Source organism: Trichoderma breve, chromosome 2 (assembly GCF_028502605.1).
Source record: "Trichoderma breve strain T069 chromosome 2, whole genome shotgun sequence".
Lineage (NCBI taxonomy): Eukaryota > Fungi > Ascomycota > Sordariomycetes > Hypocreales > Hypocreaceae > Trichoderma > Trichoderma breve.
In genome coordinates this window covers 3,297,989-3,323,318 of record NC_079233.1, presented here as the reverse complement: position 1 = coordinate 3,323,318, position 25,330 = coordinate 3,297,989, and the positions used below count along the sequence as shown (strand labels likewise).

Genomic DNA, 25,330 nt, shown 5'->3' with positions numbered 1-25,330 from the left:
TTGGTTGCCGGATGTAAGAAGAGAGGACTCACACCGAATCAAGCATCCTTATTTTTCATATGGGAGCTGGCTGGTCCTCGCTCTTGCAATTATACAATCACTGGAAACGCTGCAAACAGGTTTCTGGTTTTCTAACCTCACCCGGTCACAGCATGTGGATAGCAGGATCCTACGGAATGGTGGCTAGCCATGATGACTGTGAACCATTATCCAAGTTTCTTTTGAACAGGAGACACCTTCTCACCTGGTTGACCAATTCTTTGCGAGCGGGGATGTCTTTTTTTCTTTTCCTTTTCCCTTTTTCTATCTGGCGGCGGACACAAACGATACCACCTGTACATACATACTGCCTGTATACTACATATTTTATTCATAGTGATTGTGCGTTGGCTTCAGATCTACGAGCTTAGCAAGTAGTAATGCTCGTATCTCTCTATTTTCAATATCCTCGACGTTACGGACCATATAGACACAAAATCTTCAGCTACAATAAACGATAATGTATATGAACGCTTTGCGTAAGCTAGTGTATAAAGAGATGCTTGTCTGTGTATATTCATTCACTTTAGAACCTCTAAGAATTCATCTAGTAAAATCACACGAAACTTGTCACGCCACTGAGAGGTCCAGTGTCTATCAATCCACCTCTGAGAGAGATTACCTCGCCAGGAGACAACTTCAACATTCCAGCCCATCTTCAGTGCTCGCTCCACATAAGAGAAGAATCCATCAGAGTGCGGAGAAGGCTTAGCATCTCCAGTAGCCAGTACAATGGTACCAGGCGTAAGAAAATATTCCATCACGGACTCGGCAATGCGAACCTGTAGAGTTTCGTCCACGAGGTCCTCCACAAAACGAAGAGTGTCAGAAGCTCCAGTGAAGTTCAGTCCACCTTCAATAACCCCTTTACGCTCTCTTAGATCAACATGATATCCCAGCTCGCGCAGCTGCTGCACATAGCGAGGTTCTGAACGACCTGGGAGGGTAGAGCAGCAGACATTCAGTGCAACCACTGGCCGATCCCGAACGAGTATTTTGGTTAGAAACTGCAAGTTCAGATGAGGCACAGGAGATAGACGAGTGTTTTCGTCAAGACGCCGGAATCCCTTCAACGTCCTTTGATACCCAATATCGATATTGGACATGTCGATGAAGACGTGAACGCCTTGTGAAGTGATGGTTGGGTGTTTTTCTGCCATGGAAGCGTCTCGCACCCGATACGGGACGAGATTCATCATGAGCGCCCTATGTCTGTCGTCCTTTAAGCGTAGCTTTTCACGCACGTTGCTTGGGAGTTTGTTCATCCAAGAGCGAGAATGATGCATAGTATTGGATGGAGGCGAGCATTCTAGACATTCGGGAGAAGAAGACGTCAGAAGGTCGGTTTGCCCAACCCGCCGACGTCCCCGGCCACAGATGCAACCCTGAGAGGATGGATGGCGACATGCGGGTGGCGACAGATCTGGCGGAGAGGATGCTATTCCATAGTTGGAGCCGGTGTTTCGTTCGCTTGATGGGATATGCTTTATGTTACATGGAAGGTCATGACGAACGATGTTCGTGCTTGGTCGCTTTGCAGGGAGCGACAGCTCAGGGCCATAACTCGAGGGCGTCGATGACAAGCTGGCGGGCTTCAGGGCTATCTGCGCCGACGAATAATCATCATCGTAGTCGCTTCTTTCGAGCAAGTCTGGGCCGGGATCATATCTATGCTGAGGAGAGTCAAGGAACTCGACGAATAGCTTGCTGAAGTCGCCGAGCTTTATCGGTTTCGCAGGGGTATAAGACGAAGAAGAGGCAGCATCATAATTGCTTGACTGGTCAACAGTCTCAATTCGATCTATATAGTGGATACCTGGAGGATCAATCATGGACGTGTAATGCGAGAGGGGTGTATGAGCTTGAAAATTTGAGTGTCATTGAAGAAGAGCAATCCATGGGAGTTGCGCTGGAATGTAACGTAAGGTACGAGTATTATAAGGAGGGATGCATTATTAGGCATCAATCCCTGGGAGCAGCGGAAATGACGATAGAGACCATACTGCAACCACTTCCAACCAAGCAGCATTACATAAGCGGCTTCAGCCTGCGAACTTACACATGATTTACCAACACTTGGAAGACATAGATAGCAAGCAAACAAAGGACTGTTACTAAATGGGATAATGAGTGCAGTAATTTCTAGTTATTGCGTAGATGTATTTCAAATAAATCAAATCAATCAACAGGTACTGATCAACACTCCCGTGATGCGCCTACTGCACACCTACTGGTATTCATTCAGAGCAATACTTGATCTGCCACACACCCGAGCTTCCATTGCACGAGTCATCGTTTTGGCATGGCCTGGCTGATCAGCTGCATGGGTCAGGCTCAGCTTGTCTACGGGCATGTCCGTCCCTGTAAACACTTTTGACACCCCTAGTGCGGCGGGGTTCGATTCACCTGAGATGCTCTGCCGTCCGCCCGGCTATGGCGTCGCATTGGGGGGAATTGCCGCAAATGCAGGCAAAAACACACACACAGCCATTGGCAGCGCGGTTTTGGACCATTGAATAAAATAAAACAAAACAAAACCTGTTTTATCACTGTAATCTCCCCCCTGATATTCACTTATTAGGTACTTCATAGCATCACCAACTGAAGAAGCCTTTAGTCCCACTTTTCTAGTCGCCTATTACACTGGTATAAAGCCGTCCCTGTACTTGTTAACTGGCAGAAGCTGCTACCAAGCAAAAGTAGAGCCCTTGTTTTTCCGATCTATTCTTTCCGCAATTACATCTGCCGAGGATACGATACGTCCAAGGTTTTTTATTCCGCAGCTCGATCTCGATCTCTCTCCTTGCCCTGAACATCACTCGTTCTGCGCACCAACTCGCCCAACATGCTGTCTCGAAGCATAGCCGTCGTCTCTCGCATGGCGCCCATGCGCCATTTGCGCCCTTCTCCTGTCTTCCGCCAGGGGCTTCCCAGCCTTGTCCGGTACTATGCAGACAAGATCATCCAGGTGCCGCCCATGGCTGAGTCCATATCCGAGGGCACTCTCAAGCAGTTCTCCAAATCCATTGGCGACTACGTCGAGCAGGACGAGGAGATTGCCACCATTGAAACCGACAAGGTACGCTTTCCAATGGCCCCTTGACCTTGCAGCATAGCATAACATACTCATTCCTTGCGCCTGCAGATCGATGTCGCCGTCAACGCAACGGAAGCTGGTGTTATCAAGGAGTTTTTCGTCAGCGAGGAGGACACCGTGACAGTCGGCCAGGACCTGGTCCGTGTTGAGATTGGCGGCGAGAAGCCAGCAGAGTCAGAGAAGCCCAAGGAGGAATCCGCCCCCTCTTCAGAGTCAAAAGAGTCAAAACCTGCCGCCGAGCCAGAGCAGCCCAAGTCACAGCCTGAGCCCACCAAAAGCGAGAAGCCAGCTCCTCCGCCTCAACCCAAGGAGCAGCCCGAGAAGAAGAGCCAGCCCGAACCCGCTGCGGCGTCAAAATCTGAGCCGGCAGCTGGAAACCGCGAGGAGCGTCGAGTAAGCTCCCCCCTTGAATTGTCTTTTAGCCATATTCCCTGGCCCGTCTAACTCGATGTAACTCAGGTCAAAATGAACCGCATGCGACTCCGTATCGCCGAGCGTCTCAAGCAGTCTCAGAACACCGCAGCATCATTGACGACATTCAACGAGGTCGACATGTCCAACATTATGGAGTTCCGAAAACTCTACAAGGATGAGATGCTTAAGAAGACTGGCGTGAAGCTGGGCTTCATGAGCGCCTTCTCCCGCGCTGCTGTGTTGGCGATGCGAGACATCCCCGCAGTCAATGCGTCCATCGAGGGCCCCAATGGTGGCGACACCATTGTCTACCGCGACTATGTCGACATCAGCGTTGCCGTTGCTACGGAGAAGGGTCTGGTCACCCCCGTTGTGCGAAACGTTGAGTCACTGGACATGATCAGCATCGAGAAGGCCATTGCCGATATGGGCAAGAAGGTTCGTAGTAGTATCTTCATATAGTATTACACCTAGGCCGCATTACTAACTATTGTCCAGGCTCGCGATGGCAAGCTCACGATTGAGGATATGGCTGGTGGAACTTTCACCATCAGCAATGGCGGCGTGTTTGGATCTCTTATGGGCACCCCGATTATCAACCTGCCTCAAAGCGCCGTCCTGGGTCTCCACGCCATCAAGGATCGCGCCGTGGCGGTTAATGGAAAGGTGGAGGTTCGACCAATGATGTACTTGGCCCTGACGTATGACCACCGTCTTCTTGACGGAAGGGAAGCCGTCCAGTTCCTGGTCAAGATCAAAGAATACATCGAGGATCCCAGGAAAATGCTACTATAGGAGCTTTCACAAGCACAGTTATACATCACACGTGGTTAGGTGACTTTACTTTTCCTCTGATATCTACGGTTGCTTGTCCTCGGTGTTATTTTGTTGCTATAGAATGTACAATTATATAGCTTGCTTTTTAAATAAAGTATAAGCTTAATACTGTTAATACTTTATTATTTTTTCTTCTGAAAAAACATATTCTTTATACAAGAGAAATAAAAGCCATGAAGTTCAATGATGTACAGGTACGGAGTAGAGCTGCATTATATTGTATGTTTTTTGTATACAAACCCAGTTTAGAAAATAATTTTATTCTACATATTTAATATGATCAAATGAAGTTTACAAAATATGAACAATTAAATTACATTAAGAATACTAAGCAGTCTTCAAGATGTTTTATTCTAGAGTATACTCTTATTATAGGCGATCTAGTCTGGTATGTACTTCTATGTGGAGCGTCATGTGTACTAAAAATACCCGAGTGTGGCCATTAGGCTTTCGGTCCCGTAGTTTAGGCAGAAGGGCGGTCCTATGACATAGCTCGTCAACCGCGGGCACATGCGTGCAGTGACAACATCACCTATCAAACGTCACCTCCCGTTATCCAAATCTTACCATTAGCTATGGACTCTAATATAAGCGTTGACTTTGGGCGATATCATCGGAAAATCATGCAAATGATCTGGGACCCTGAGCCATCCAACGATGTGAACAGCGACGAACCTGTTTGGTGTCTGGGCCGCTCTTACAAGCTAGACGACTCCAAGCGTGCGAGCTCCAGAACCGTAGAAAAGGCGACGAGGTCTGTTGGCCACGACGCACCAGAGACTGGCGGCGCATCAGAAGCCGTTCACGCCTCGTCTTCGACGCAAAGCCCTCCGCCCGTATCAAAACCCTCTGCAAATGCGCCAGAGACACCGTCAGCGGCGGGGGGCGAGGAGCTGCCGCTGGAAAACGGATGGCCTCCGGGGTTCTTGGAAGACATGGCTTCAAAGTTCTGGATGACGTACAGATCGGGGTTTGATCCTATACCCAAGTCTGTTGACCCGAGGGCGACCTCTGCGCTTTCGTTCACCGTAAGGATCAAGAGCACGCTCTCAGATCCTACTGGGTTCTCTTCCGATAGTGGCTGGGGCTGTATGATCCGTTCTGGCCAGAGCCTTCTAGCTACAACTATTGGGACTCTGCAGTTAGGACGAGGTATGTTTCCCCCTTCCACCCTAGACCGGCACCTCTTTGAGAGGCCTAACCGAAACCCTTCAAGACTGGCGACGCGGCAAAAGCCAACAAGAGGAGCGACAGCTCATCAGCATGTTTGCCGACGATCCAAGGGCGCCATTTTCAATCCACAACTTCGTACGCCATGGGGCCACTGCCTGTGGGAAATTCCCGGGCGAGTGGTTTGGCCCATCTGCTACTGCGCAGTGCATTCAGTATGCCAACATTCCGCGACAAGCTTTCAACGGATTACATGGCTGACGCGTGAGACACAGGGCCCTCACAAGCTCTTCGGGGCTTCCTCTGAAGGTATACTCGCCAAACGACGGACAAGACGTTTACGAAGATGGTTTCATGAAGATCGCGAAGCCTGAGGGGCAAGATTTCCACCCGACCTTAATCCTCATACGAACACGTCTCGGTATTGACAAAATCACGCCGATATATTGGGAGCCTCTAATTGCTGCGCTGAAGATGCCGCAGTCAGTAGGTATTGCTGGGTAAGTTGCACTATTGACACAGTAAACGGCTGCAGCTAATCCCTTTCTTCAGTGGCCGCCCTTCCTCGTCTCATTACTTCGTGGGCAGCCAAGGTAGCTACCTGTTTTATCTCGACCCCCATCATACCAGGAAAGCGATCCCCTACCACGCCGACGTGACCAAGTACACGGAAGAAGATATCGATTCGTGCCATACCTCCAGGCTACGCCGACTCGATGTGAAAGAGATGGACCCGAGTATGCTGATAGGCTTCCTTATTCGTACTGAGAGTGACTGGTCCGACTGGAGACAACGTGTAGAAAACGTCCAGGGCAAATCCATCATTCACGTGGCAGACCATGAGCCTACGCTATACAGTAGCGAAGGCAGGGATGGTGCCGTGGATGAAGTCGAGATACTCAGTGATGACGATGATGACGATGTGACGACAACATGAGAGCTGTCATCGAGAGCCGCTCCTAACAAGACGCTTCCATCGAAGACGGATTCATGTCTTTGAGACTTTCTACAGCAACCGGAATCTGCTGTCATGACGCTCTACCCCTAACGTCGTGTGCTGGCATACCGGCCGGCAGCGTGAAATAGAAGCCCTTCCTAATCTCGCGAATAAGACATTTTAGACAATCGGGTCTTTATACCTTTTTACCATTTCCGGCACCGCCAGGCTGGACAGTGGAGGCAGCATGGCCTAAATCACGGATATGTTTAAATAGCTTCGTTTTAGAGTCAAACTCAGCTGTGCAGATATTGCATCGATGCTGTGTCAATTTGGTTAGCACGCCTTGGGATTTGCCAATTCATATTATATGATAACTACCTCGTTTTCGGTTGCTGCTGCAGCAGCAGCTTTTTTCTGGCGTTTGAGCTTTGCTTTTCCAATTTTGATTTTCGGTTTCGTATCATCAGCGGAGACCTTCTGTGGCTGTTTGGATGAATTGCTATGCACCCCCTCGTCGTGATTGTCATGAGCCGATTGGTCACTCGTCGACTGGACATTCAGCTTGTGAAATGACTGATCAAGTTCTTCTTCTTCTTCACCGTGACTTTCGCTCTGGTCCGCTTCGGGTGTATTCTGATCTGGTGATGCTCCATTTCCAGTGGCTGCGTCATGCTGGCCCTCGTGCAGAGGCTCAGCACTCACTACGTCCTCATTCGCTTCATGGTCCTGTTCATTCACTCTTGCAGTTCGTAGTTCCTGGTCTTCGCTCAAAGATACTTCGGGTACATCGACCGTTGTTGCGTCCAAATCCAAGTTTGCTGTTTCTCTTTTCATCTGTCGACGTAGATCTTGAACAGCCTTGAGATGTTTCTTGCTGCGCTCGTGGGATTCAAATTGCTTTTCGCTCTTGAATCGTTTGTTACACGCCACACACTCTAGAATCTCCGTTTCAATTTCAGACTCTTCAGACTCTGAAGGTTGATGCTGCCCATTTTCATCCTCTCTGGAGTGAACCCAGTCTGGTACGTCAAATGAAGAGTAGGTTTCCTTATTCGCAGCACGAGACCGAGCAGCTTGCGCAGCAGCAGCGGTCCGAAGGGACTTGTGACGATCTGCCTCACTTTGAGTGTTTGGAATATAGCGAGGATCCCGCTTCCTGACAAAGGAGACTAGAAATCGAACAGCGTCGGTAAACTCTCGAATAGCATCGTCTCGTAGCTTTTTGTTTTCCTTCTCCATCCAACGCCTAGTCCTGCGATCTGGGGCGTCTGAGAGGCGATATTTGTCTTGCCACATGAATGATTTCTTCGTAGCGAATCCAGTCCAGATGGCATAAAAGGATTTCACAGTAGGATCGTAATCACTGTCGGATGAGCCAAACGTCGGATACTCAGGAAACTCAAGACCTTCGTAGTCAGCGGCAGCTTCCTCCTCTTGAGCGAGATGCTCAAATGTCTCTCTCGTGATCGAGTAGAAGCCGTTAACATCGTCAGTATATGGAATGGTGGAGTTGAATCGTGATATGAGACGCATAATATCATCTGCAGTAGTAAGATGAACATTATGAAAAGTTGGAGGCGCAGATGCATCATTGGAATCATGTTGGCCACTCAAAATGCTCTCGCGGTGTGAGTCATACCAGGCTCTTTCCTGGGGGTCAGACAAAATGTCATATGCAGCCTGAACTTCTGCAAACTTTTCCGTGGCCGCTTCAACGTTGTTGAAATTGCGATCTGGATGCAACTCCAAAGCCTTCTTGCGATATGCCTTCTTGATTCTACACAAATTCAATCAATGCGTGAACTTGAGAGATGTTCAATCAGAATGGCTTACTCAATGTCAGTTGCAGTCCTTTCGACTTCTAAGAGTTCATAGTAGCATGTTCTTTGGCTGGTCCCAGTGTCGGCACGGCGCGATTCCGAATTTGAGGACTGTTCAGCCCCCATGATGATTCACAGTATCAGGACAGTAAATGGTGTAGAAAATGTCTTGGTAAGTGTGAGAAGATGGAAGATTTATTTCCGTCTCAGTAGGAAGGATATGAATTTCTTGCAGCATCTAAGGTGGGCGGGAACCTATTTATTATATATCTACATATGATGAGAGTATCAAGCAGTTGCCTAGTAATAATATTTCGGGATTGACTCATATGTTGAAAAATTACATAATCAGAATATTTTATCAATGAAAAGAATTCAATTTTCATGGGAGATTTAACTGCCAAGCTAAGCAAATCTAAGCAGGCCAGCCATCCAGCATACCATAGCTTAATTCCCACAGTCCTCAATAATATCGGATATCAATACAGTTGTGACAGCAGTAGCTACTTGAAGAATCAGGCAGGTTACCTGGTATCTTGGTAAGAAGATCCAGGAGACTTTAGTACCTGCTTGTACTTTTTTTTTTTTTGTATCTCGCCATGAATATGACCCATTTCGCAGAAATTCCAAAGACCTGACTGAGGTTCTGTTTGGCTTAGTGGGGGTTTCACCTGCTAGCTCCCTACGTCACCTAAACTTCGCGTCCGAACAATTTACCACTTTTTATATCGACTGTTTACGCAGATAATTGATGATCAAGATGGTGCCACCAGCTGCCCCAGACGCATATCCAAGCAGCGTCAAACCTCCCAATTCGCGATCATGGACATCTCGACCGACCACACCGCTTCGCCCACCTTCGCAGTCGTCTTTCCGTGGATCTCTGCAACCTTCAGGCGATGGAGATGGCGCGTTTCCTCTCAAGAGATTAGAGCCAGCATTTGCAGAGCTGTCTGATGCCATGGCCGATCTTGAGGCAAACATGATGCATTTTCAACTTATAGACGAGAGTTTGGCTAGATTTGGTGAATCGTTTGCGAGTTTTCTTTACGGCCTAAATATGAACGCTTTTTGCGTCGACTTCCCAGAGGTGCTACTGCTCCCGAATGCCTTGTCCCATTCCATGTAACACCTGTCTGATTCATCTTCTCTCTCTCGTATCTAGACCCCCATACTTCAGTCGTTCCGTCGAGACCGCCAACCCAGCACTGAAGTACGACCAGCACACGACGCAGAGGCAACTTATATGTAAGCGTTGTTCCCAAGGGCCTAACACCCGGACAAATTGCATCGATCTGCTAACGGCGGCGAAAGGACGACCGATATATCCTTTGTGGAAAGCCCCCCGCAATCGACGAGGCCTAATCCGAAGCAAAAGGGACCTGAACATCGCCAATCGCGTTTACCATCTGCACGGGGTAGCTCAACAAGAGGCAGACCAACCACCAGTCGCTCATCTAGCCGGCCGAGTGGTATCGTGCGGCCGCGAGGACGGGCTCTGAGGTAGAAAAGGTCTTTGATAAAATCTCGTGCTGTTTTATAGCGTCTTGTTTTCATATACCGTGGCATTAATAGCCGTCTTGTAAAGGTTCGACGTCAAATCAGAGAACCATTTCAACGCCGCCCTCAGCTGCAGGTTCCTGCTCCATGTCCATCTTATTCAAGTGTGCTTGTCCAGATTTCGACTCGATCGCAGATTCTTCTCGCAGTTGTTTTAACCTAGCCGACCCGTCAGTTAAATCAACAAGAGCCACTAGAAATCATCCACATGCAAACAGACGCACCTCCGCTTGTGTGGCTTCCCTCGCTCGTGAGTAGCGAGGGTTGCGGGAGTGTCGAACCACCTAGAACAAGTCACACAGTAGTTTTTCCCAAGTCCTGGCAGATCTTGTGTTAATTTAGTGTCTTTGTATTGCGCAAGGTGCTTCTTCGATCGAAGGTCAGATATGACCTGATCCACGTCGCTATTCAAAGGTCAGCTTTAGGAAACCAGCATAATAGTAAAACCGCCATACCGCGTCTTGCGCCTCGTCTTTGTGAGCGTGCGCTTATTTCCAACCCCCATTGTGATTGAGCTGTGTGCCAAACTGAAGTTCAAAGACTGCGCCGGCAGCGACTAGACGTTTTTTTTTTTTTTAAAGCAGCGTCACTTATCGTTACATGCGATAAGGACGTAGCGTTCAGATTTTTCACTCAACCCGTGTATCCTTCGTATATATTATAATGAATAAGACGGTGATCAAAAGTTATATATCATCAATAATAGCATTCATGGATTTTCATCTTCACTTTTTTTTAGTTCATGTTATTTTTATTTATTCTGTCGTCTCATGAGGAGAATGTAAAAATAAAATGAAACTAAACCGTAAACCGTAAATTACTAATAGCCAAAGCCTCAAGTGTCTTCGTTGCCTCTTAGCGCCATAATGTTTTGGTTGTAAAAACAAGTCATGGCGCCAAAATGGGATTCCTTGTTTGACTTTGAGCTGCTAGGCAAAACGGGATGTTGTATCAACGTCAAGCCCAAGATGTATTCGATCAGCAAGCTAATCTACTCCCCTTGGTCAAATTTATAGGATATCCCATGCATCCTCAGCCGCATGGCAGAACTTGCTGCACGCTACACTTGCTGAAAGCGAGAAATTGCTGATAGAAATCTTCTCGTCGACTATTGAGTCGGCAAAAGTATCGGCACCCTTCGCCATAGCTCCAACGAAAACGCAAATGCTCTCCTTGGGATTTAGAGACTCCATGTACTCACGTACGCGAACTACTGGAGCATCAAAACTAAGAGTTACTTTTCGACAATTTGATGGCAAGTGATCCGTAATCGGATTCTGAATCACACGTAAAAGCTTCTCGTTGGAAGTCGTGGAGCGAATTGAAAGCCGGTGCAAGAGCTGTACCATGAGGCCTGCAAATCGCTTGAAAGTCCGGGGGATACGGACAGAAGGGGATACCTCAATGAGCACACCTTTAGCTGTATGGATGTAAATTTGAAGTCGGCCGGCTTTGTTGATTGGTGAGTCCAAGAGAGTCAGTAGGCACTACCATCATTAGTATCGTGCTTCCAACATCTATGGGCCCGAATACGCAACCTGATGCGCGATGTCTGGTCGTGCATCGCTTATGTCGCGGTTCATCTTCCGCATAACACCTATATGCTCATCGCTGTTGAGAAGCGAATATTTCTCCTCTCGGTGGAGGCCGGCACGGTTGACGCCTCCCTGAACTGCCTTGTATGTCTCCAAGCTGGCATTCGAGAGTACGACAATCAGTCGCTGGGAATCTTTGTCAGTGAGCGGGATGGGAGTCTTCTGCTCAGCGACCAGTTGAGGTAGAGACGGTGGTGGCAGAGACTGCGTTCCTGCAGAAGAAGAAAATGCCATGATTAGCCACTCGCTCATGAAGGTGACAAGCAGTGGAAGGAATGATAATTACTAGGCCGTTTCATGCCAGCGCGAGGATCGGGGGACGACATTGCCTAGATATATGAAGGCCAGAAACAATCCAAAAAAAAAAGGGGGAGGGGAGGGGGGGGAAGAAAAAGAAGGCTGGGATAATTGACACTTGGAACGAATTGCGATGGGAAATTGTGAGCAAGGCGACTAGAAAAGACTTCGAGATGCTAGTAGATTTGTGCCAAGCCGTCGGAGTACAATCAGTTGGGTAGTTATCAAGATAAGCAGAACTACCCAATAGTAAGATTAAAAGGGTTAAATGAATAAAGCTCTATAAGAACATATTGAAAGGTTATCGGGATTAATCTACTAATTTATTAACTTATACGAAATAGATTTACTTTCAGTTTTATTCTTCTAGTCTTACTGAAAACGTTTATTTCTTTATTTAATTCATACATTGCTAATGTTTACTGGTGCTGCTTTGACTGATTAAATAAAGTAACGTTCCTAGTTTTTGAAATGTCTGCTTGAAAATTCACGCTCCCAGTGTCTACCTAGTAGTAAAGGATTGGTCTCGTTTGTATAAAATACCAGTGCTTCCGTCATCAGGTATACTATTGTTACTCTTCCTCTTTATTAAGACACATTCAGTCCTTCTCTCATATTATTTACTCTACCCGTACTATATATCTTGGCAAATTTCCGCTTAGTGTTTCCAACTTCCCAAGCGCGCCAGCAGTACCTTAGGAGTAGCTGTATTGTTTTTATATTTGCTCGCTAGTTTTTAACCTGCGCGAATCTCTCGAATAAACCTTAGTTATCTAGCGACCAGAACACTCTTAGCTGAAATATCCCATGATAGTTCGCTGTGACTCTGGAGAGAATTGCTGAAGCAGTGGCATTGGGTCTACATTTGCAGCAGTTAGAAGAATTTTTGTCGCGGCAGCTACACGGCTAGCCGTTTGCCCCTGAAGTGTTTCTGCTTCCAGGGCCTGTGCAATGAATACAAAAACCTTGCCAGCTTGGTTCATTACGGATGGGTATTGACTGCAAATTTGAATTAGCCACATGCCCTCGTTTCTATCATTCTTTACTCATTGGGTAAATGCTATGCAACTCACCGATCAATCAGCTCTGCTAGATATGCATAGGCATACGGTGCCGCTTCTTCATCGTTGGTTACTGGTAATGTGTCAATCCACCGCGTGATTATTGTGTTAACATCATCAACGTTGCCGGAGTTGTAATGGAGAATCTTGGCAATGGCAGCTGAGGCATTTTCTGTAGCATAAACGTTGTCTTCGTTCCGAGCATCGGGAACCTGGGTGACTTGAAACAGGAACGGCACTGATCCGCCTAGGAAGGGGGACCACGCAGCGCCGCCTCTATGTGCTGCAACTCCAATACCGTATGCAGCTGCTTGACGGATCGCTGCAGAGGCATCCTGGCAGCCATCAATAAGGGGCTGTTGAATGTACGTCGCATATCGAATACTTTGGGGGCCACAGTACTCCAAAACATCGTCCATGATGCAGAGACCCCATTGTCGCTGCGTTGGATCAGGTGACGAAAGAAATCCTTCATAAGTAGACATGAGGCGCTCCCAAGCGGGCAGAAATGAAACGCCGTGGTTCTTGAAGATAGAGTGAAATGCTTTGTTCATATCAGAGAGAAGCGTTTGGTCATCTTCGATCGCTATCAGGGTCTCCTCTGCTTCGTCCTCCACGTCATCAGCAGTGGCCCCTTCCTTAGCATCAGCACGCTCTGCCACCCGGTCTTTATAATCCTCCAGTGCAGAGAGCGAGGAGTCGATAAATCGGTTCATATGGTCTATCGTAAGACACTCTTTGCCCAGGACTTGCACAGACTCGTAGAAACACTGATACATCTCCGCAAGTGTATCAATTCCTGGTTCAGCCGTGAGTACCTCCAATAGCTTATCCACGGTCGCATTCCACAGGCCAGTTAGCTCGTTTGAAGGGCAACCGTAAGCCTTTTTATACGAGCTGAGCAGCTGCGGAACAAGCTTGGCCGAGATATAACGGACAGGATCGTGAAAGAAGAACGAAAGACCGGGCAGGGCAATCTTCTCCATGATATTTGCGACGAATGGTGCAAAAGCACCTTCGAGCACCTGAGCATAAACAACCAAGAGCTCAATAGCCATATTCTTGTCATCCATGGTACTAGTGCGAATGCCAATCATTTTGCCCTTGAGTGGTACAAACTCCCAGCCCTCTTCGCCTTGCATTTGCTCTGCTTGCTCATCATCGTCCAGCAGCTGGATATCCGGCTTGGCCATGGCAAGTTCAAGAAGTGGTGGCATAACATTCTCAAGGAAAGGAATGAAATCAGTACCAAGAACGCGGCACATACGACCCCAGCAATGCATAAGATATTGTGCCTGCGGATCATCTGCATCCGTGATATTTGTCTGGATGTGAGCTAGGAGATTAACAAGAGTCATGGCATCCTGCCCAAGTCGCTCTTTTCCAACAGCAAGGGCAATAAGAGTTGCACACTCCATTGCTTTGGCTCGTAGTAGCCTATACTCCTTCTCACTCTGAGTCTGAAGAACATTGACGAGAAGAGGCATTAGGGTATCGTAGTATTTTGCAAATGCCGCCTCGGCTGCGTCGGCTATAGTTGCGATTGTGGATAATGCCTGCTCCTGAACAAATCGTTTCTCGCTTTGAAGCAATTGGAACAAGTGTGATAAGAGCTCATCCAGGTAGGGTTCCAGAATGGACTTTTCCGCTTCCTCACAAAAGTTTACCAGGGCTGCAGCCGCATGAGATTTTACACGAGCCTCTGGCGAGTTAAGGACAGGAATAATGGCTTTCAAAATCCGGTCATAGAAATCGGTTTGCATTTTGGGCGCAAAATCAGTACTCATTTGCCCTAAAGCGTTGCAGCCAGCCCATCGCACACGAGGATGTGGATCTTGGAGAGCTGGGATCACCAAGTCAAGAACTTGGCTAAGCTCTCCGATCATGAGATCCCGGCAGCCCTCCGAAATGGCAGAAATCGCCATGAGTGCAGCATGTCGATCTCTCCAAGCCATGGACGTCATCATTCGCGGAAGCCAGTTGAAGGTGGGAGCAAGGATTGTCTGGCCCCCCAGCTTATTAGCCAGGCGATCCATAGTTTGCTCTCCAGCAACATGGTTCTGATCACTCTCATCTGCCTCAAGCTGTGGAATACAATTAGTAAATTGCCCCTATGGTTGAACCATCTCTATCGATTACTCACATCATCAGATGCCAGCCATTCGGTAGCATCGTCATCATCTTCGCCAAGATCAGTCATCAAACTCAGGCACTGAGTGATCATATCGGTCGTGTAAGACGCATCCTTTCGGCACATCGATGGGGCATAATCAGCGAAGGTAGCCATTAATTCCAATGCATTCTGTCGGCAAATAGTATCCAGTTCTTTGTCTTGGACTACCGAGATGCTGAACTGGACCAAGTTGTGGAAGAGAGGTTTGAACATTTTCGGTGCCGTCTCCGCCAGGTCAATGAGGGCCACGAGAGCTTTGCTCAAGTCATCCGAGTCTTGGCTGTCCTTGATAGGGGGGAGAATATTGAGCACATCGGGAATGAGAGCATAGTACTTGGATTGGCCTTTCTTGCTGATCGTCCTGAAGAAAGATGCAAAAGCATCCATAGCGGCCAATCGGACCTAAGTAAAACAGTGAGTGGTCAGAAGCTGCCTCCATCATGCGAACGAATTACTGTACCTGTACTGCGTCATCTTTGAATCCTCTTTGGAAGGCCTGCAGAACGGCTTCCTCGTGTTGCTTCTCGATGATTCCGGGAGTCGTAGCAAAAACTCTGTATGCGGTCTCGCGCTTTTCAGCTTCTATTGCCTGGCTTAACTGGAAGAGCGCTCCCAGAAGTTCCGGCCAAGAATCATCTACAAAAAAAAATCCGAGTTAGTATCAAGTGAGAAGCGTGCCAAGGATCGGATAAGACGCAGTGCTGGCTATGGAGGCTGACTATTATCTGTGTATTGCCGCGCGACCTCAGCAACGGCATCGCTAATTTTGTTTCGAACTGCTCGATCGGTTTCAGAGCCTAGGGTCTCGAGTAGTTTCTGGCGAATGACGATGGCTTGGTCCTTTACTAGCGAATAAAACATATCCACGTTGTTCCCAGTGTCGGTTTTCCGGGTTTTTGAAGAAATCCGTCTGAATATGACGGCAGCGAAAGATCGAATCTAGATAAATACGTTAGGGAACAGCTCATACACTAACCATTCGGAAGTCGTAAACCTCGTGGGAGTGAAGCATACCGCATTATCTGCACCAGCTTGTATCTGCTCCGCAAGTCCCATTAGAAGGACTTCTGGACGCGAGTTTGTCCAGCTGTTCTGGAGATGCTCCTCAGCTTGAGATCGGATGCCATTGTCGGAAGCCTGAAGTGCCTGCAAAAGCTGCGTGAGCTCTGCATGTATGTCTGGGGATAGAAGGGACATGATTGCGACGGCTAACGGACGAGAACGCCGCGCAGCTATGCCTGCGAAGTTGTTTGAACAATCAGGTCAAGAGGTAAAGACTCTTTATCGCGGCTCAGTTAGCGGCTGGACAAAAAAGAAAAGTAGGCAATACAGAAATCGAAGTTCTGTGGTGGGCGTAACAGAGCAAGGTGGGGGAGGGGAAGGGTGTGTGGTATGTCTTGGGCGTGTGCTGAAAAAATTAAACTGCGATAGTGCCTATCTAATCAGTCGAAACTATGCCGAGTATCTGGTAGGTACTTCGAGCCGATAAGTAAACGCTCACATCAAAATTCGTGAGATAAATCAATTGCCGGCCTTGAAACTCGTTCAAAATTTATAACATTTAATATCGTTAGCATCATCTTTGAGTAAACCAAATATTTCCTTGGCATGTATCTCGTGGCAAAGAATTCAAGGTACTTTCGGTCTCATGAAGATACCCGAGATTAAGCCACCTACCTACCTAAGATCGCAAAAAAGAATGGAGCAATGGAGCTACTGAGGAAGCCTCTTACAGTATTGCGACGTGCTGAGTACCGCCACAGGTACTGCTAAGGTCGGCCGTAGTGAGGTGAGAGGAGTACGACTGGTACATCTTCTCTGGATCACCTACAAGTTGCTTCGCTTGCGCATACGCCATACACTCACTCTTCGATCAACTTTTACCCACTTGCTGTTCTCTCCATGAAATCCTGTTAATATGTAACGGATAAGGACGCAACAACAGCAGGATTTAATATGTCTTTCAATACCGATTCAGATATTCCCTCCAAGTTACCTGAGGCAAAGGCCTCGCCGTCGCCACACAGGTCGCCTTCGAGCTCGAGCACCAGCAAGGCTTCCCATCGACAAAGCTTCACTGAAGGATTCCGCAATCCTCCACCTTCGCCCCGCCATCGACACCCCTCTCTGACCCAAGCTGCAATCCAAGACCTTCTCATTCACCCACCTTCCACCAACAAACACCAAAACCCCAAGTTTGTCGGGCGAGAATGGAGAGACATCACCATAGGAGAGCTTATTACAGCTGAGGATGTAAACTGGATTGAAATCGGAGGTAGCGTGGAGGAAGCCACATTGGTAAATGCGACCCATTGAATTCGCATGGTTGTTCTGTCCATACTGACGCCATTACCAGATGCTCCTCCAGAGTTCAACCGGCGTTGTTCTCGTCAGAGACGAAGCTTCTGCTACATCGCCAACATTCTGTTTTGATTATAACGATCTGAATGCCTACCTCCTCACCGTTGTGGGTGTTTCTCGGCCTGAGAGTGATCAAGCCACGCTTTTTCATGACATCATGACCAAGGCTCAAGGAGGAGCTCGTATATCACTTCGCGAGATCCAGACCTTGTGTTCCAGAGAAGCCATCGTCAAATTGGACTCAGGTGTGAATCTAGCTCAAGCTATAGAAAAGCTTGGTAGCGGAATACACAGAATCTTGGTTACTGAACAAGCTGGGAATGTTATTGGGATTATAAGCCAACTTCGCATGGTGGAGTTCTTCTGGAACGAAGGGATCAATTTTCCCACCATTGAACGACTTAATCCAGTCACGCTACAAGAGTTAGGAATTGGAGTGCGGCCGATAATCTCCGTCCAGTGAGTACACTCAATGCCAATAGTAATGCACTACATACTCAGGAAGTCGAACTGACAAGCCCTTAGCGCCGACGCTCCTCTTACTGAAGCTTTATCACTCATGTATGATGAGGGTCTTTCAAGCGTAGCTATTGTAGACAACGGACAAAATGTGGTGGGCAACATCTCAACAAAGGACGTGCGGCATTTGACAAGCTCCTCGAGTGCATATTTGCTTGGTAACTCTTGTATGCACTTCATTTCCATCATTCTAAACGAAAAAGGGGTGGAAAGGGGACAGGATGTCTATCCCGTTTTCTACGTAAACCCTTACTCAACATTGGCACACACCGTAGCCAAATTGGTGGCAACAAAATCGCATCGGATGTGGATTGTGGATGCAGGACCACAATCGTCACCTATGTCAACGCCTACGACACCAATGACCACATCACAAACTTCTATATCAGCGGGGACAGTTCCAGGACCGATTGCATCTGCTGTGCCTGCAGTCACCGTTCCGGCAGCTTCGATGGCCGGGGCTCTGTTGTCAGGAAAACTAATCGGAGTGGTCTCGCTAACAGATATTCTCAACATATTTGCCAAATCTACAGGATTGCACCCCTCTGAGCCATGGGAACAGAGAGTACGCCGCCGACGCAGCTCGAGCAGCTCCGTACGGCCCAGCGTAGAGTCTTTACGGTCCAGCGTGGAAACAAGGAGGTAACGTACTGTGATATTCGAGTTTAATTCGTGGAAAACTTTTGAGGCTGTTCTTGACACAGGCGTTGCACAAATGTTCATACTCTTTGATAATGCTAAATACGATGTAATTGATGAAGGGTGAAGCATGTACTTTGAGAGTTAATTAATATATTATGGTAGTAAGTATATTAGTTTGGATTCATCATGTTTTCAGTATCAAGAGAGGAGCACGCGGATATCAGCCGATGTCCTTGAGAATCTTAAGTCCCCAAGTGGACTGGATACGTCCTCATCGCCGCTCTGCCTTTCAATAGCCTCTTCCAATCTCTCGAAATCAGTGCAGAATTTTTCAGCTGCCTGTTCTACAATAGCACGAGCTATTTCTGAATCTTGTAGTCCCTTCAGCCTGTCCATTGCGTCCATCAATGCGGAAGGAAGAAAATCGTCGAGCTCCTGGCTTGCTTGAATAACAGAAGCTTGATCTATCTCAGCAAGTTTACCGTTGTCTAAGAAGTTTAGCAGGGTATCCAAACCCGATTTCTGGCGAAAAGTAATATGTTGGTTATCAACCAAGTTCAGGACGTCCCTTGAAATATCTTCTCGAATCTGACTCGCTCGGGAAATTGTACTTTCAAAGCTGTCAAGACAAAGAGCCGCCGCAAGTTTGCAGTTGACAAGGAATATTCCGCCCTCGGGATACGTCATAGGCTTTGCTATCTCCTCGCAGCCAGACATAAATGGATCAAAAGCTTGTGACAATATGCTCTGTGCCTCGCTGCCAGAATCTGCAGACGCAGATAAGGAGGATTCGTAAGTCTGCAGAATGGTACCAAGCTGCTTAAAGGCATCTTGAAGAAATCGAGGTGGTTCTAGGTTCGAAGGGACTTGCTGGAACTCTCCTTGGATAGAGAGAATATTATCTCTGACGAGTGATCGGAACTGTCTCTTAGCTTCTTTCTCAAGACCTCCTGTACAATCTTCTAAGCCCGATCCTGAACCCAGAAGCTTTTCAAAGGTAGCTCTGTAGAAATTGAGAAGCGTGGAGATCTTGTAGGCAGGAATGACATCCTCGTTGGATTGTACTGCCTGCTCGACCCGTTGACGTAGTATTCGAACAACAGGCGAGAAACTACGATCCATTAGGTGGCTGAGGGCTTCAAGAACCTTGAAATCGGTGCCTTGCGAAGCCTCATCCGAGGGTAGAGTCCAGAGATTTGCATTTAGACTTGTGGTTGACGTTTTGAATACATCATTCTTGTCGACAGCAAAAAGAGTCTCAAGCGCTTCTCTCTCGCCCACCGTGGCAGAGTGAACCCAAGCAAACATATCGCCGACATAGCGGAGAGGATCATGTGCTGTTAGATCAATAGGCCTAGTAGTTGCATCTTCGGTCCCTTGTGGTGTAATGCCTGTAAGGGCGCAGTGAAAAGCTTCTGATAAAAATCGTTCTCTGGATGCTGAAAAAAAGTCCAGACAATTCTGAAACAGAGAAGGCCTTTCTGCAAGGACTCGTAAAGCCTGTCGCATGCAAGGATTCACATTGGGATTTTCTAAATTCAGTGTCCTGAATTCTTGCTGAACCCACTTGTAAAGCTTTTGGAAAGCCATATTTATATGCACAGACGTCCGGTCGATCAATTCTAAGCCGAGGGTTTGGTTTTCAAATCCAAGAAGAATGTCGCAGCCAAGAGTGATATTCTTCGCCTTTTGTAGATTGGTGAAAAATTCATTGTCAACTGGTCTGATAGTTGAAGTAAGAGAGTCAATCTCGTCCTCTGTCATAACGAAATAACGTTCAACTGCGCTGAGAGTCTCTTGCTTCCTCTCGATTTCCATGCGCTGCTCGAAAAGGGACGACATTCCTTGCAATGCCGGTGCGGTTCGGTCATGAGCCAGATCGATTTGGCATTTTATATCCTCGATCCTAGAGTTCAATCTATCCACTACTCCTCGGACGAGTTTCAGTCGCTGCTTGGGTTACTACCACAGTATCCTATTGGGAATGGGTAGGGTCTAACGTACCTCTGCAACAGCGCCCATTTCCTTAACAATTTCGCCATTGCAGCTAATTGCTTCTCCTAGAAGATCCAGACGAAGTAGGCGCCTAGTTTTACCACTGCTTCCCACGAATCGTTGATCGGCTAAGAGAATGGCATCGCGAAAGTCGTTATCAGAATAAGAAGTGGAAAGTACAGATGCAGCCTTTAGGACCATAAGATCAGCTCCTTTCCCACTAGGTGCACTTGAAGAGGTCCACGATAGGCCATGATGAGGATTGGCACTATTCGGTGAAGCCATTGGAGCAGTCGAAGAGCGAGATGCGACTACATAAGGTAATTGGTGTATGAACCGTAGACGTGTAAGTCATACGATTTCATAATAATTAAAATTATTTAATAATTTTAAATTAAATGTAATAAAATGTTGAAGTATTAATTATTAAAATATAAAGTAATAATAATTAAATTTTAAAAAGGGTATTATTTATTTAATTTTAAAGAAAGTTAAGTATTAGGTTGAGAAATTGAACTTGTACTTGCTGTAGAAAAGGGCTTGGAGACCGGTGTATGCTTATAAGTAAACTGAGTCGGCGTCCTATCACCACAAGGAGCTAGTAATAGCTCAGCAAGCCCCCCTGGCCTAATGGCTAAGGCGTAAGACTTCTATAGATGGAATCTTAAGATTGCGGGTTCGAGTCCCGCGGGGGGTTTTTTTTGCGTTTCATTTAGTCTAAATAAATCGAAACTAATATTTCTGCTTTTTATTCCATCTAGCCAATACATATAAATAAATTGTTACGCATTGGTTTTTACTTCATTATTGTTTTTTCTCTAAATTGTTTATGTTTCAGGGGAGCAGAGTTAATACACTCATCCAAGGTCAACCCCACTTTACACAGCCCTTTCCCATGCACCTCCTACTTGCACCCAATTGCTAGGGGCTCTAGAGCCTTGTATCTCTGCACGAAATAATATATTAAAGCGTGAGCTGTCACAGAAACAAAAATTCTCCTGTTTAAAGCAAAGCAGGTAGATGACACCTAATGAGCCACTGGAGCAAATAGCCAGTCAATTGAGTTTAGATTGCAAGAATTGGGGTTCCTTATCACCATCCTTCCCCGTATTCTCTCTCATCCGCGGCTATCATATGATCTTTTCATTGTATTCAAACTGTATATATTGCAGACTTTTTATTCTCTTGAAAGCTCGTTTTGTCAACTCACCAGGTTAGTTCAGGGTGCCTCTCTCCGAAGAAAGATGTTGTATATCGTGTGGCGGGATGGGGTCACAAAGGCCCATGCAAATAGTGTTTGACATGGGTCTTTTGTAATGGCCCAGGCCGTCTTGTATCCAAATGCCCAAAGGTCAAGCCTTGCGCCATTTGAGGTCAAAAGAGCCATAAAGTTCAGTATTGTCCCGATCAACGAACTTTACGGCCTCTGCGACAGTCCACGATAACGCCTTCCATCAAGGTTGCTTCTGCCATCATTGATATCGTTCCCTACAACGAGAAATTGCACAATGAAGTTATGTCCCCAAAGCATGATGATGAAAAGCGGCTTGCTCTTCCCGAAGAAGTCAGAGTTGTTAGTCTCCCCGACCCCCTAATTTTACTGTACCAGATGCTTACTTTAGTTAAAAAGAGCACTACTATTCATCATCCCTTTATATTGTCAGACTTGAAAGCTGTTGCTCTACGCTTGCTTGACGATATTCTAGGTAACCGCCTAATTGGCGCCCAATCTCTCCCGTATCAGGCTGCGATAGAAGCTCATGGTAGCGCCAATGCCGTTGTGGACATGCTGTTCGCAACCATCAGGCCAGAAATTATAGAACTACAGGGCAAGATTGTTTCTACCGCTGCCCTTACTCGTATCAAGTCAAGGCAGAGCAAAGACAGCCATTGGTCCTCGCCGGTTGGTTATGCCAGCTTTGTTACCGACGCCAGGAATTCTAAATACGTTTGACCGTATGTTGGGCAGTGTAATGTCCCCAGACGGCGAACATTTTCCCAACATATGCAATCTATCCTCCTGGGAAAATACGATACTCTTCATTATTTCATCTTGTGGCTGAAAACGGCCATGGAACGGCCAATTTCATCAAACTTTGGGAGTCCCCATCCAAGCAAATATCTGATGAATGGTATCAAATTCAAAGCAACTTACTCGAGGCCCTGTTCTGCAAGGCTTTTTTTACTCACCACGGCGCTGTTGAACCAACTATGCCTGGTACTGACAGCACCCACTCGAAGTATCAAAGTTATGGATTAAACCTCATGACTCCTTTGATCCAAGGCAGAAGAATGCTGCCAACCATGTTGAGGCTCAACGTCAACGCATCAACAATGGATTCGCCAGATCCACAAATTCGTCACTGGGCATCCATTCGTCAAACCCAAAAAGAGTCTCAACTGCTTCCTGTTCTTCAGCCGTTGCAATTTCGAACAGATTTTTTTCGACGTCTTCAGCGCGGCGATCTCAGATGACAACATTTACCAATCCTTCATCAAAGATTTGTTGGAAAGCACTGATTCTAGCTTAAAGAGCGAGTCTAGTAACAAGCTTGAGCGTATTGACACTAGTGGTGTACTATTTACAGGCACTCTTTTGGCCAAGGTTGGGTTTGTCTTGGGCGATGAGTTGACCTCACAAGTATATGACTCGGAGGTTGGCTTTGTAGAGAATGATATAGTAAACTTAGAGCTGTATTAGTAGCTAGGAGGCTATGGATTTAATACTATAAATACCCTTATAGGGATATATAATTTTGCGAGATTTTTAACTTTTATAAGTTAATTAAAAAATATATTATTTTATTTATTTTTAGTAATTAAAATTTAAAATTTTTATAATAAATTAATATAAATAAATTTACTTAAAATAATTTTATATATAATATTTATATTAATATATTATAAATAATTTTAGTAATATAATAATAAATATATATATTTAAATTTAAATAATATTATAATTTTATATATATTATTTTTATAAATAATATATAATTAATATAATTAATAATTTAATATTTTTAAATATATTTATTATTTTAAATATAAAAATTATATTTATTATTAAAAAAGTTAATAAAAATATAATAATAAAATTTAAAAAAATTATATTTTAATTTTTAAATTAAAATTAAATTGAAAATATATAAAAGTTATATTTATTATTAAAAAAATAAATATACTTATAGTAATTAAATTAAAAAAAAATATATTTTAGTTTTTAATTTAAAATTTAAAATTAATTTATAATTTAATTTAATTAATTAAACTTTAAAATTAAATTAAAAATATATAAAATAATTTAAATAATAAAATTTAAATATAATATAATTAATATATATATATAAAAATTTAAATAATAAAATTTAAATATAATATAAATTTTAAATTTATAATTTATAATTTAATAACTTAATTAAATTAAATAAATATTTTTTTTAAAAATTATTAAAAAAAAGAATTTTTAAAAATAAATTATATATATAATATAAAATATAATATAATAAAATAATATATTTATTTTTTTTAAATTAAAAAAAATAATTATAATAATTTTAATATATTTATTTTTTCTTAATTTAAAAAAATAATTATAATAATTATAATTTAATTATAATAAATATATAGTAAAATAATTAATAAAATAATAAATTTATAATTAAAAACTTTAAAAAAAAATTAAGTAAAATAAAATATAAATTAAATTAATTAAAAAATATTAAAAACCTTAAATTAAATAAAATTATTAAAATTATTAAAAAAATTAATAAAATAATTTAAAAAATTAATAAATTTTATATAATTATATATATATAAAGGTTATATTTATTATTAAAAAAGTTAATAAAACTATAATAATTAAATTAAAGAAAAATTATACTTTAGTTTTTAATTTAAAATCTAAAATTAATTTATAATTTAACTTAATTAACTATAATTAATTAAATTAAATTTTAAAAATTTAAGTTATAAAGTATAATTAATTAAAATTTAAAACTAAATTTAAAATATATATATAAAATAACTTAAATCATAAAGTTTAAATATAATATAATTAGTTTTAAATTTTATAATTTATAATTTAATAATTTAATTAAATTAAATAAATATTTTTTTATTAAATTATAAAAAGTAATAATAAATTTTAAAAATAAATTATATATATAATACTTTTAAAATTAAAAAATTACTTAATAAAATAATATAAAAATAATAAACTTTTTTAATAATTATATAAATAATTATAATAATTAAAAATAATAAAAAATTAATTATAATTATAACTAAAATAATAATTATTATTATAAAGATTTATAATAAAAATATTATTAATATTATAAAAAAGTTTACTAAAGTTTAAAAAATAAAAAAAAAAAAAAAGTAATTTAAATTAATTATAAAAAAGAAAATATAAATTAATTAAGTTAGTTAATAATTACTAAATAAAAGTTTAATAATAATTTATTATTTTAATTTTAGTTAAGTAATTTATTTTTTATATTTAAGAAAGATTATATATATATAAATACTTAAATTAATTAATTTATTAAATATTATTATTATATATAAAAGTTTTTTTTAATTAGTTTTTTTTAAATAATTTATTTTTTATATTTAAAAAAAATATTAATATATTTAAAATTATTTTTTAATTTTAAATTATTTATAATTTTATTATAAAAGTTATAAAGGTTATATTTATTATTAAGAAAGTTAATAAAACTATAATAGCTAAATTAAAGAAAAACTATACTTTAGCCTTTAGTTAATTTTATTATATATTTTTTATTTTATTAAATTATAAAAA

At 43.4% G+C, this 25,330-nt stretch overlaps 10 protein-coding genes across 10 annotated transcripts; 4 read left to right on the top strand and 6 right to left on the bottom strand.

Moving 5' to 3' along the window:
- Positions 1-560: 560 nt before the first annotated feature.
- Positions 561-1,871, bottom strand: T069G_03214 (uncharacterized protein; the record flags this gene model as incomplete). The annotated part of the gene is made up of 2 exons (XM_056170424.1): positions 561-1,462; positions 1,535-1,871. 2 exons carry the CDS (start codon positions 1,869-1,871, stop codon positions 561-563), a joined length of 1,239 nt encoding a protein of 412 aa, XP_056031316.1.
- A 1,013-nt stretch (positions 1,872-2,884) lies between these two features.
- On the top strand, positions 2,885-4,345 carry T069G_03213 (2-oxoacid dehydrogenases acyltransferase (catalytic domain) domain-containing protein; the record flags this gene model as incomplete). Its single annotated transcript, XM_056170423.1, has 4 exons — positions 2,885-3,118; positions 3,185-3,529; positions 3,596-3,988; positions 4,049-4,345. The coding sequence occupies 4 exons, from the start codon at positions 2,885-2,887 to the stop codon at positions 4,343-4,345; spliced, it is 1,269 nt and encodes a 422-aa protein (XP_056031315.1).
- Positions 4,346-5,010: 665 nt separating this feature from the next.
- Positions 5,011-6,494, top strand: T069G_03212 (peptidase family c54 domain-containing protein; the record flags this gene model as incomplete). Its single annotated transcript, XM_056170422.1, has 4 exons — positions 5,011-5,539; positions 5,604-5,772; positions 5,833-6,057; positions 6,110-6,494. The coding sequence occupies 4 exons, from the start codon at positions 5,011-5,013 to the stop codon at positions 6,492-6,494; spliced, it is 1,308 nt and encodes a 435-aa protein (XP_056031314.1).
- A 196-nt stretch (positions 6,495-6,690) lies between these two features.
- On the bottom strand, positions 6,691-8,443 carry T069G_03211 (dnaJ domain-containing protein; the record flags this gene model as incomplete). The annotated part of the gene is made up of 5 exons (XM_056170421.1): positions 6,691-6,816; positions 6,876-7,130; positions 7,200-7,223; positions 7,284-8,274; positions 8,331-8,443. The coding sequence occupies 5 exons, from the start codon at positions 8,441-8,443 to the stop codon at positions 6,691-6,693; spliced, it is 1,509 nt and encodes a 502-aa protein (XP_056031313.1).
- A 634-nt stretch (positions 8,444-9,077) lies between these two features.
- Positions 9,078-9,824, top strand: T069G_03210 (DASH complex subunit dam1 domain-containing protein; the record flags this gene model as incomplete). The annotated part of the gene is made up of 3 exons (XM_056170420.1): positions 9,078-9,407; positions 9,483-9,565; positions 9,632-9,824. 3 exons carry the CDS (start codon positions 9,078-9,080, stop codon positions 9,822-9,824), a joined length of 606 nt encoding a protein of 201 aa, XP_056031312.1.
- Positions 9,825-9,918: 94 nt separating this feature from the next.
- T069G_03209 (zinc-finger double-stranded RNA-binding domain-containing protein) lies at positions 9,919-10,382 on the bottom strand (the record flags this gene model as incomplete). The annotated part of the gene is made up of 3 exons (XM_056170419.1): positions 9,919-10,036; positions 10,102-10,281; positions 10,333-10,382. The coding sequence occupies 3 exons, from the start codon at positions 10,380-10,382 to the stop codon at positions 9,919-9,921; spliced, it is 348 nt and encodes a 115-aa protein (XP_056031311.1).
- A 505-nt stretch (positions 10,383-10,887) lies between these two features.
- On the bottom strand, positions 10,888-11,798 carry T069G_03208 (EMG1/NEP1 methyltransferase domain-containing protein; the record flags this gene model as incomplete). The annotated part of the gene is made up of 3 exons (XM_056170418.1): positions 10,888-11,364; positions 11,416-11,684; positions 11,759-11,798. 3 exons carry the CDS (start codon positions 11,796-11,798, stop codon positions 10,888-10,890), a joined length of 786 nt encoding a protein of 261 aa, XP_056031310.1.
- A 762-nt stretch (positions 11,799-12,560) lies between these two features.
- On the bottom strand, positions 12,561-16,200 carry T069G_03207 (HEAT-like repeat domain-containing protein; the record flags this gene model as incomplete). Its single annotated transcript, XM_056170417.1, has 7 exons — positions 12,561-12,768; positions 12,843-13,907; positions 13,950-14,914; positions 14,974-15,405; positions 15,464-15,639; positions 15,723-15,942; positions 16,018-16,200. The coding sequence occupies 7 exons, from the start codon at positions 16,198-16,200 to the stop codon at positions 12,561-12,563; spliced, it is 3,249 nt and encodes a 1,082-aa protein (XP_056031309.1).
- Positions 16,201-16,959: 759 nt separating this feature from the next.
- T069G_03206 (CBS domain-containing protein) lies at positions 16,960-18,529 on the top strand (the record flags this gene model as incomplete). The annotated part of the gene is made up of 3 exons (XM_056170416.1): positions 16,960-17,301; positions 17,360-17,823; positions 17,890-18,529. 3 exons carry the CDS (start codon positions 16,960-16,962, stop codon positions 18,527-18,529), a joined length of 1,446 nt encoding a protein of 481 aa, XP_056031308.1.
- A 194-nt stretch (positions 18,530-18,723) lies between these two features.
- Positions 18,724-20,805, bottom strand: T069G_03205 (conserved oligomeric complex COG6 domain-containing protein; the record flags this gene model as incomplete). Its single annotated transcript, XM_056170415.1, has 3 exons — positions 18,724-19,761; positions 19,807-20,475; positions 20,530-20,805. The coding sequence occupies 3 exons, from the start codon at positions 20,803-20,805 to the stop codon at positions 18,724-18,726; spliced, it is 1,983 nt and encodes a 660-aa protein (XP_056031307.1).
- Positions 20,806-25,330: the final 4,525 nt, after the last annotated feature.